The 11,970-nt window shown below is 43.6% G+C and overlaps 1 protein-coding gene across 1 annotated transcript; it reads right to left on the reverse strand.

Annotated features, from left to right (window-relative positions):
- Positions 1 to 1,277: 1,277 nt before the first annotated feature.
- Positions 1,278 to 11,694, reverse strand: ak2 (adenylate kinase 2). The gene is made up of 7 exons (XM_046418048.1): positions 11,499 to 11,694; positions 9,377 to 9,502; positions 8,752 to 8,862; positions 7,896 to 7,990; positions 5,668 to 5,740; positions 4,170 to 4,389; positions 1,278 to 1,494 (listed from the first exon to the last, which is right to left on the reverse strand). The coding sequence occupies exons 1-7, from the start codon at positions 11,595 to 11,597 to the stop codon at positions 1,487 to 1,489; spliced, it is 732 nt and encodes a 243-aa protein (XP_046274004.1). The 5' UTR covers positions 11,598 to 11,694; the 3' UTR covers positions 1,278 to 1,486.
- Positions 11,695 to 11,970: the final 276 nt, after the last annotated feature.

The following is an 11,970-nucleotide window of genomic DNA, read 5'->3' on the forward strand; positions in this document are numbered from 1 at the left end:
GCAGTATTTCCATTTCATGTTACTTCATACACACAAAAAGTATTCAACTACTACTACTAGTTTAAGATTTGTAGATGGCAGTTAAAATAAACTGTTAAAGACTAAAGCTCATTACTGACTGCGTGTGAAGAGTAAATGTGTAAATGGTTTCATCTCCGCCATAAAAATATATAAATATACAGTCAACGGTCTAAGATCAGACATAAAGAAAAATGATTTATGTGATACAACTTGTTTCCTATCCCATTAATCATCTGATGACCCTGTCAAGGGGACAAAGCATCACTTTGGGCTGAGCTAACTAACAGCATACGAAGCAGTTCAAAGTATCACCAGCTACAACAGTAAAATGCTGCTTAGGCACAGCTTGATAATTTATTAATAATTTATCACTTATTACATGAGTCACAGGAGACGATTTTCTGCAAAACAGTCTTCCTGTTCATGCTTTATGTTAGATGAATACGCCACTGCTGATCTCAGACACGACACCGGAAAACAAATGAAATTATATAAACGTGACAGTGAACTTGTTTAGCAAAACAGATGAACAGCAGCAACAGGTAATGGTGTCACACTCTGACTGAAAAGCCCTTCGAGACAAACCTGTGATGTTTGCTTATAGAAACTGAAACGCACTTAATTTGATGAAACAGCTGGGTACATACAGAGGCAGATGTTTCACTCTGCGGGCTGTGTATCACTTTATATTTCTGGATAAAACTGACAATTTCTTTCAAATGCAACAACTCTTCATGTTTAAACTGACTGCTGCATATTAAGCAGAAAACAGGCTGGATTTGTAATCAAATGAACTTTAACTGTCATTTTATTTGTTTTAAATTGTATCTGCTTTTTGTTGTTGTTATTTATACATTTCCTTCCATTTCTAACTCTTTATGCCGTACATACACAGCTGGATTAACCTTTATGGGACCTAAAGTCAAAAACTCATTATTGGGCTCCTGTTGCCTCAAAGTCTACATTAAGTTCATTGCTTTGACTTTGATTATTATGACAACAATGTCCACCCTTGACTCGTTTGGGGCTAAAGTAAAAGAAAATCAAATCTGTGGTGTGTTAAAAATTTCTTTTGTCAGATTTCCCTTCTCGAACACCAAACTATCTCTGCCATTTGTCTCACCTACGTCACAGGAAACGGGCTAAATCTCGTGATTAGCTGGGATTTAAAAAAGGTGAAGCTAATTTAAACTCGCAGCTTGTGGCGCAGTGGCAGAGTCAAGTAAATAAAAATAAAACACAACCTGCACAAAATGTGACGACTGTAGGAAATTGTGTCATTTATTTGTAGCGTAAACATGAGGAATGTGACAGCAAGCATCTATGATCCCATCTGCACCGCAAAAGTAACCTTAAGTTATGAAGTGTAATTCTTTTCATTTTTTTTCCACCCATCGGTCCACCCACCCGACATCATCTGCCCACTCCAGTCCTTCGCCTCGGTGGGAATGGAGCAGCTCGGGGTTCAACCAGCTGGAAGACAAAGGAGAGAGAAGGGGAGTAAAGTCTGGGGTCAATTACAGAGAAAGTGCAACAAGCCGTGACCGATAATAGTTCTTTTTGGCTATTTAAACGCTGGAACTAACAAGAGAGATGGACAAAAAGACGAGTCTCATCCTTCTCTGAGTGCAATTAAGGCGCCAGCTTCAAAGTGCACATTCAAAAGTCATTTAGGCGTAAACAAAAACAAACAAACAAGGTTTTCTGTCAGGTTTCAGACTGAAATCTTTACATCCACAGCTTTCAAAAGTGATAAATAAAAGGAGGAACCACAGAGCACAGGACAGAATATTGAGGGAAATTTTGCATGAAATTGTCTGGCTGAGCTGAATAAAAGCCTGAAATGTGCCTGCTGGGACTGCTGAACATCTGCTATTGTTTCTCATCACAACAACCCCGAGAGAACAGAAACACATCAGCATTCAAGGCGAAGTGCAGGTGACACAGTCTGCATGCGAGATGTTTCCAGTGAACACGAAGACCAGGAGACCACAGAGGAAGCCAGCAGGTCAAGGAGGAACGCAGGATTCGAGCGCACAAATCCACAAAGGCAGTTCAAGTCTGGCAGTTTCTTCTGTAGATAGTTTAAGAGCACGAAAGTTCAGAAATCATCCCACATCTCCTACTGCGCCAGGACAAAACGTAAGGCTAACAAGTACTCCAAGTATAAAGTACAAGTCTGTCAAACAAAAAAAGGAGAAGAAGAAGAAGAAGAAGACACCTTTGGGAGCAGAAGAAACAAAAGCCTGGAATCAAAACATTTCCGAAAAGGGAACTTTCTTGAAGGCTTTTCGTCTTTGAACCAGTTCACTTCACACAAACTGGGAGACACAGTGAGTCAGTTCACAACACACCAACTCCCTTTTGAACAGCTAACATCCGTAAGAGCAGTGATTTACAGGTGTGTGAAAAGTCTGTTCATCCTCTGAACCTCGGACCCCCGTGAGAAATACAACATTTTAAAACACAGAAACTTCACATTTGAACCAATGAACTTAATGAAAAGGCGCTTACAAAAAGATCTGTAACCACTTTTTTGTCACCAGCCATTTAACATGAGCGAGACTGAAGCAACCAGCGCACACACACACACACACACACACACACACACACACACACACACACACACACACACACACACACACACACACACACTCTGTAAAGCGGTGTTTCTCTTTTAGCTCGTGTCGCTGGTATTGAAAACCAACAATTCATTTTGTTTAGCTTGCTGGCGGAAGCAGAAAGTTAACACAGCGTTGAGAGACGTCAGCTGTGACGGAGTTAAACAGAAACATGATGGACGCGTGTTTCCGTCCACCTGCTGACTGTAAGTCCAACATTCAGTCGTTTAACTCTCCGTCGTATCCTGAGGGAAACGTCTGACTCTCCAGCTGCTAAACGCTCCACCGAGTGAGAACAGATCAAGACTAGACGTTTACAGCTCGGCAGTCAGTCATATCCACCAACCAAAACCGGATCACTCTATAATCCAATACAGGGAATGACGTGTGAATGGCTCTTTACACATCCATTATTATCATAATCCAACATCAACAATTAAACAACAGACTTGTTGACTCATGACAGCGTAGCATGCAAAGAGTCGGTGTGACTCAACACTCAGCAATCACACCGGCAGTGGATTCATCACAGAAATTCAGGGTGAGGGTTTGTCTCTGAGACTTCCAAAAGCACATTCGTGAGGTCCAGGAGAGCCGAGACGGAGCACGAGGAGGCTGCGACGATGGATGAGTAACAAAAGGTTAGTACATCCTGGGTGTGAGGTTCTGCAAGGGAACAGCCTGGCTCTTCAGTTCTGTGGTGAGATTAAAAGCATCAGCAACACTGAAACCTGCTTCAGATTTCAATAACCGGAGTTTCATCAGCCGCGTCTTTTTTCGGTTTCTTTTATCTTCACTGTCCTGTCGCTTTTGTTCCAAACACTCATTTTATTTTCATGACGCCTCATGAAAAACCAACATCTTTGGTGCTGTCTCAGTGCCACCAACCAACCAAGCAAACCAATCGGGAAAAATGACTGGCAGGCGGGACAATGTGTGTCTGATGCTTCTAATGGGTTTCTAAAACAGGAGGAAACATAAGCGAGAGGGGAAAAACAGGTGATCTACTCTACGTGTACGGGAATCACAGACTGAGGAAGAGAAAATGGCAAAGTATTGGACTAACACAAGAGCAAACCTGTCCGGTGAAGTCAAACAGCACGCAACAGACGTCAAGTGTTTTTTTTCTTGTTTGTTTTTTTAAACATTGTTCTCTGCAAAATGTCAAAACCTTAAATCTGACTTTGTTACGGGTGAAAAGCAGCAGCAGCATCAGCGTGCTAAGCGCCGGTCGGTTCTACATTAACTTGTTCTCGTTCAGACTTGATTTTGTGAAGAAGCATAAACCCTTTCTGTTTCTACAACAGGGATCACGTCGGTGAAACTTCTATCCTGACTATGTTGAATTGCTGATGCCGCACTGAGTCTCCATCTTCCATGTTTACACCTCGCAAGGTTACATTGTGTTGCCACTGCGACACTCGCTCTTGTATAATCTTCACCGTTGAGAAAAGAAAGAACCCGCTGGAGGGGATTTGGGAAGGATGGGGGAAAAAGGTGTTTAAATGAAGAACACTTGGTCTTTACAGGCGGTGGCACGGGCGGGGGTTTCCACAGCAGCAGAGAAGGCAGCTACGATGGAGGCGAAGACGACGTTCGGGTTCTTGGAGGCGTCGATGGCCGTGTGCAGGCCCCTCGTGTTGTAGTAGTTCACCAGAGGGGAGGTCTGCCGGTGGTAGGCGTCCAGACGGGAGCGCAGCGTCGTCTCGTTGTCGTCGCTGCGGCGGATGAGCGGCTCGCCCGTCACCTGAGCGCAGACGAGAGGGCAGAAAACAAATGAGAAGAGGGACAAAAAGAAAATAAGGCTCGAATGGCAAAACCTGTACGACAACACATGTAGATTCAACTCGTTTCTAAAACTGGGTCAGCGCTCTCATCTCGGTCGTATCGCTCTCTCTGTCTCACACACACACACACACACACACACGTTTCCTTGTTCCTGTGCCCCAAAAGCTGAGGCAACAGAACAGCAAGTTTTGGAAATCAAACCCTCCTTTCTAAGCCGGGGGATTGTGTGCTGCTGTGTGCGACGCTTCGGGATGGTTTCACATTACACTCCTGCACAAAGAGCAAAGCACATTAAGTAGGGACGCGCTGATCCAACCTGTCCGATCGGTATCGACACCAAACCTGGCCTTTTAAAACCGCGTAGGGTTTCAGACAGATGGGACTGATCCACATTAAATACAACTTCCTCATCCATCTTATTATTCAGTCAGTCACAGCAGCACAACAGCAACACGTGTCCTCATGTTACCGTACATAACAATGAGTTGCACACAATTTTGCATTTGGGAAAACGAGGGCACTGCTATGAGTACTGTGCATTTGATTTGTACTTTGTATCCACAGTGTGTGTGTGTGTGTGTGTGTGTGTGCGTGTGTGAAAAAGTTGAATCAGTACATCCTTAACATTAAGGGTCCTGTTTTCACAAGCAGGACTCCATCAGTGTGATATTTCCCTGACCTTAACACTCACTTTGCACATGTGTGTGGTATTTCAGTGCCAGGCAAAGGGCACATGTTGGGAGGAGGCGCTTTCAGTACGTGATTCGAGCTACGAGAGATCGATTTCATGCGTTGCCGATTTCAGGAACGTGTCACCTGAAAATCGCAGCAACACAAGCAGAAGCTGCGGTCCGAGAGGTGCAGCCAGCAGGACAAAACTGAGCCCTTCTGTCTGGGTTCACCTCCATTCAAAACAATCACATCTGAGTGTGATGCATCAGCACATTCATGAGACTTCATCACATCTCCTCTCCCTGTCCATTTCTGTTTATCTCTTCCTGTAAATCCACTCCTTTGTGATCGATCTAAAAGATGAGTCAAAGGCTTATGACTTTTAACCGAGGCCATCTTGATGCATTAATTTAGAGTAAAGGTCTTCATCACTTTCAGAATGTGTCAAAGCACTTGAGTCTAAAGCTGGCTGGCTGTCACCAGTTTCCAGCCTGGCAGTGGTTTTAGGTGGGTGGAAGTTTAGCCAGAAGTGGATTCTAAATGAGTTGATAGTGAAACTACTTACGTCATCCTTCATTGGCTCTTTGGGGGGGTTGAACTCCTCGTGGTAAGAGCGGCCACTTGGCTGATGAATCAGTCTGGGGAAATGGAGGGGGGGGCAGGACAAGGACGGAAAAGAAATCAAGAGTGAGAAGAGAGGAGGAGGAGGAGGACAGATGAGGGTTAGACAACCACAGTGACTCACTAACTACTTAAATGTCCTTTTGACATCCCACATGCTGCCCTTGTCCTACTTGGGCTTGAAACGGCAGCAGCCGGCCTCCTCCTCCTCCTCCTCCTCCTCACAAAGGACCCCCATGGACAGAAAGATGTCCCTTTGCAAACTGTGTCTTCTATTTTAATGTGGCGCATTGATAACGTAAAGTAGTTATTGTGAAGAAACGGGTCAAATGCTGTGCTGCAACAGCAAACACAATAAAAGATTTCACAGCACACATTTTCTCCAGCGCCGACACGTGTTCAGATGGAGGCCTGTGAACACGCGTCTGCCTGCTGCATGTGTGGGTCAGCCTCAAATCAGAGCACAGCATGTGATCTTAAACTGTTTCAAAACTGTTACATAAACACCCATTTGTTTCACAGTGGAGGCTGAGATGGAAAAGTACCAGGAAACTGCAACGCATTTCCAATTAAGAACTTACAAGGTTTAAAACTTTCTCTTCACTTCTCCGTTTGGCCCCAACCTGTAGAGCTTATGCAAGTAAAATGGGTGCCAGAACCCACTGGAAAGTGGCACGGCAAAGTTTATCATCTTGGCAAAAGAAGTGGTGCTGGACGTTTGGTGCTGGAGTGACTGCAGTCACTACTGCAGAGCAATCGAAATCTAAACCACAACCTTTACTCTCAGATCTCAGGAAGTATGGATTGCTGAGTTTTTTGATTTACAATCATAAGATCATTCGGCAGCAGCTGGAGTTTAATGAGTAAACATGCTGTGGCACATGAAGTGAAGCAGAAATCCGTACCAGAAATAATTTCACAATATTGTTTTTAGACTGAATAACTTGAGGGGTTTCAGTCATTGGTTACAAACATCCCTGCTTCAGGCAGGGCTTACGTTTAGTCCGACGGTGCCATCGCAGTAACCACAACATCACTGAACATAAATCAGCTGGTGTTTATATAAAATCACATGTGGCTACAACATTTTCTCTGTTCCCTCAAAGTTCAACATGGTTTTCAACTGGTCAACACAGGTCACAGAAGCTTACCAAAGTTGAACTCTAAAAGGAAGCACCGTGAGGATTTACTGATGGAAAATTCCTTTGAATCAAATTAACCGATTCTGTTGTGAAATTTTGCTGATTTGAATGCTTTAATTATCGGTTTCTAGCATCGCCTTCTTAAGATTTTTTTTTTTTAAATCAAAATTTCTGTGCAGTTTTATCGGGCTGAGTCCACCGAAGCTCGGAGCACTTCTGAGCGACTTGGAGGCACAAGCACACCAAGAACAAGGTGGAGTACTTGTTTTGAGGCTGAAGGGCAGGCTGAAGCTCGTTCAGAAAGAGACGACGGACCTGCTGCTCCATGCGGGTTTGTGAGGAAACATCTCAGTGAACGAAATGTTCCTCCAAGCCTTATTTTTCGTGTTGACCTTGTGGCCGTCTGTGGATGTCATCTGGTACAGACGTGGATACTCAGCGACCAGCAGTGTTAACTTCTGCCCTCCTGTGGTTCAGTCGTTCAGCAGGACGGGACAGCCAGTCAGTGTGGCGTCACGTCTTTTCTGCATTGTAACTGGACGGCTGGTTAAAAAGTACCTCGTCTAGCACAGCATTTTATCCAGAGCTGAGCATTTTTCAAAGTCTCGGCAACCAGAAGCAGAACAGACTGTGGCCTGAGGAAATAAGACACTTTGGTGGACGCAGTCCCTGAAGTACAAGCAGGCCCTGAGCAGCTGTGGCATTCAGCACATTTCATCACTACCGAACACATCGGCTTCTTTCAGGATTCACCCTGTGACCTTCCAGCCACAGGATGCTCTCAAAGCCCTTTAGGCCACCTATTAATCGCACGTTTTCACGCTCCACTTCTCTCCAACATTATCTCACCATCCCAGACTCTTCTGCTCACATGAATGAAGCTACCTGCCCCGGTGGATTTAACAAGCAGACAGAATGAGGAGCTTCTCAGCGCAAAGGGAAAAGCACCATCAGGGTAAATCAAACCATCGGGAAATTGAATCCTTTCTCCGGTCTTGAATAATTAATTCTCTCTCACGTCGACTCTTACCTGCCACAGATCCTGCGGACCAACAGAGAGTCGTCAACGACAAACTCGATCACAGAGTCCAGCTGCTCGTTTCTCTTTTCCAACAAGTCGTCCAGCTGAGAGAGAAACACAGAGGGAGTTAAAGGTGCACGATGCAGGAGGATAATCTCCCTCTCAATCCACGCTTATGACCCCCTACGAGTGTGTGGCAGCATCTGCATCTGCAGACACCCCACCCTCTTTCTCAGTATCCTGCCCTGTGTGGGACCTTCTGGGCGTCAGCAGCTCTGGAGAAACCCAGTCGAGCCTCATTTCCAATACATACAACGTGTCAGATACCCAAAGTTCAGTAGCACTCGACTCTTCCTCTTTCTTTTACTTCCACTGTTCTCCAGTGTGGTGACTGACATTAAATTAAAACAGGAGCACAAAGTTAAATGATCTAAAAATGTACTGCTGCAGCACTGAGTGAAGTTTAACTATCATGCATTTCACTCATTTGTCTGTGAAATTTACGATTTACGTAAGTTAATTCTGCTGTTTTTCTTTTTCATCCAAAATGCAAACCAAACTAGTTCATACTGGAATTACTCGTTTAAACTGTGCTGTAAAACATCCACGCTTGGAGGAGTAGTTCAGTTCAGTTTTAAGGTTATTTACTTTCTTGCAGAGGGTTAGAGGAGAACATCAGTAATATTCTCACACAGATTTTGCATGGAGCTTGAACAGGACTGAGCACAGGTAGGTGGGACCCAGGGTCAGTCCTACTACTGCTTTCATTTCTATTGTGAAGTACAAGCTACTAATGCACTGTTCAGGTTATGTTATAAATAATGAATTTCACTAAGTGCATCACAACATTGAGTTAAATCCTAACCATCTCTGCTTGTTTGACTGTGCGAGGGAACCCGTCCAACAGGAAGCCGTTTCTGCACGGCGGCGTGTCCAAGTTCTTCTCTATGAGCTCCACGACCATCTCATCACTGACCTGCAAGTGAGCAAAAAAGAAATAAATAAATAAAAAATTTCCCAGTCATCGACTCACTCTGCAATCTGCTCCACCTAACTGAGAAGAAGACTCCTCAGAATCACATGCATATTCACTCAGTAGCCTGTTAACTGCTTCCCACAACTAATGCAGTCTTACACCATAACATTAACAGAAAACTGTAACAGCTTATAAACAAGGTTCAAGCTAAATTAATTCAGTCATTTTATGTGTAATTTTGCCTCCATTAGCAGAAATCCCCTTTATTTGTCTATTACTTGTGATCTTTAGGGCATTATTTTTCTTGCATATATGCGTAAAGTTCAACTTGAAGGAAATTTGTCTGGAAAATTTGTGGGAAATGTCACTGAAGACAAACAAACCGCGAGACACGTGATCATGTGGGACTGGACATGAAGGGCTGTGACATCAACATGGAGCCTCAGAGAGGGCGAAGGAGCAGAGAAAAGAAAATACACAAAGATCACGAGAAGCAGACGAACAGAAACTTTACCAGTTTGCCAGCATCCATGGTCTCCTTGAGCCTCTTGCCGAGCTCGGAGCCTGAAGCCACCATGGCCCTCAACATGTCTCCGGTGGCCAGGTGGCACACACAGTACTTCTCTGCTAGCCGAGGGGCCTGGCAGGGAGAAGGACGGATCATCATGTTAAATAATAAATCATTAAAGTTTTAAATTATCACCACCCACCAGACAAATGAAGACAAAGTTTGGCTGCGGGTTTTAACTTTGTTCTGCCCACCAATTCTGTCAGACAGCCAACACCTGCAATGCTGGCTGGTAAAAGTATGAAACCAGCTTGTGTATTTGGCTGCGAGAGCAAACAGTTTTCAGCAGCAGAAAATATTTGGTTGCTGCTACGCACCAGCGCTGAACTTTGTAACCGCACAGCCCGAGCCACTTGTCTCGTATCAGATGCATAGCATGCAGTACAACTGGGGCGCCAACTAATGATTATTGATTACTCCACTGATTGTTCTCTTCATTAATGACAATTAAAATTGATTTGTCTGATCAAACACAAGGACATTCAGTTGGATGCAGAGTTTGTTTTTTTTCTTAAAAAAAAATTGGCTGAATATTAGAAAATTTGCTGATTATTATTATTTGCCTTTAATAACTGCACTACTGAGAACAGAAGCCTCAAACCAGATGACAACGTGGGTGAAGGACAGCAGCAACGCCAAAGCACTTCAACATGCACGTGTGACGCACAATGTGGACGCGTCACACGTGCATGTTGAAGGAGGTCACTGTGACATTTGTTGGCGGTAAAAATGTCTGTCTCTTACAAAGCTGCAACACACATTATGAAAAATGTAATTATGAAACTGGATTCTTACAGGTAAAAGACATCTGTGTGCCTGTGAAAAAGGGCTTTCTCTCCTGAAAATGCTTGTATTCCATAATAACCTTCACCGTCCTGCCCGTCCCGACTGTCTATGGAAGACATTTGGGAGGGTTTTAGAAATTCATTTGGATGCATCTGAATTTAGCCCTTTACAAGAAGCCGGGCTGAAACACGAGAGCCACAAAGTGAGATTAATGCTTGTACGTTGAAGTTTTTAATGCGACTCTCTTTAAACCTGATTACAAGTCGGGTTAATTACAGCAGAGCAGCACAAACTGTATGCATCACGTTGTGGTTGTACGCATTCAGTTGCTGATTCTGATTTGTTTTTTCCCCTCCCATTTGCTTAAGCTTATATTAACACTTCAAATTACATATGGCACATCACCCACACACTGCAAGAGCAAAGAGGACACAACAACTACACGGACGACTTTGGATGATGTTTTCACTCTTGGTCCTAATTTACAGCCAGCTCTGCGTTGCACTGCTGGTCCTGCAGCTAAAAACTGAATGAAAAATTGATTATCTGTTGGTAATTGCTGCAGATAATATTCAATCAGTAAATTTATTTCACTTTGGCTCGGACAAGCACTTCTCTCGTGACAGTTTAGTTTTTTTGCTGTAATATTTTTTATCATATTGTTCACAACTGTTAATTATAACTGTAATTATAACACCCTCTCCCTTTACTGTTGACTACTTTATTTTTATTGATTAATTAATCGACTAATGATGTGGTTTCACTGTAGTGAAGAAATCCATAGTAACATCTTGTTACTGGGAACAAAAAAGGGTGGAAATATATTAGGAGTTAATAATGAATGATAATAACTCTATGCGCTAACATCTTAGCTGTCCATGTGTTGTATTTTTCTGCAAATGAAAATAAAAACAGAATACAAAAACTAACTTTTGAGACCCCCGTTTTCATTGATAACTCAAAAAACAAGCGTGTATGTATACGCATACATACATACATACATACATGTACGCAGAAAATATTACAGTACTAACGAGATTGTTGTCGTAGTTTACTTCATCACAAAACTGACGACCAGACTTAGCATGACACAGCTTTTATCTTTCCGGAAATGAGCTGTCCAGCTGTGTTTTTGAGAGTTGTACTGATAAATGGAACCATGTACAATCATGTAGGCTAGCATTAGCATTAGCCAGTAGTAATATCGACCATGCGCTTAATGCTGTTTTTCTAAGCTAACGGCTAGCAGCTCCGTTAGCACGCCTGAGTGTCCCTATCTCACCTGAGTCCCCTTCCCGGCGCCGGGTGGTCCGAGCAGGATGGCACGGATCCCGTCCTGCATATCGGCGATAGCCTCTTTCAGTTGCGTGCTGGGGGCCATATCTGTGCCGGCAGACTACCAGGGCTAAAACTTCTATAAAGTCTGTCAGTGTCGTCCCGGTGACACTTCAGCCAAGTTGGCCAGGAAAGGAAAAGTATCCGCCTCCTTTTTGACACGATAGTTAAGCCCCGCCCTCTATTGGACAAGACGGTGTTTGATTGGAAGAGAGGCTGTTCTGTCAGCAGTTGTGCGCGTTGATTGGGTAAAATTTGTGTTACGCCACATTATGTAACATCCGTTAAAGGACTTCAATACGGAAAAATGTAACTTTGTGCACTTACTGATCATAGTCGTCCTGATCATAGACATAATAAAATAATAATCTTTATTATGTCTATGGTCCTGATCCATAGTCGGGTTGCATGACGATCCC

This window comes from Scatophagus argus, chromosome 17, assembly GCF_020382885.2.
Source record: "Scatophagus argus isolate fScaArg1 chromosome 17, fScaArg1.pri, whole genome shotgun sequence".
NCBI classification, from domain to species: domain Eukaryota; kingdom Metazoa; phylum Chordata; class Actinopteri; family Scatophagidae; genus Scatophagus; species Scatophagus argus.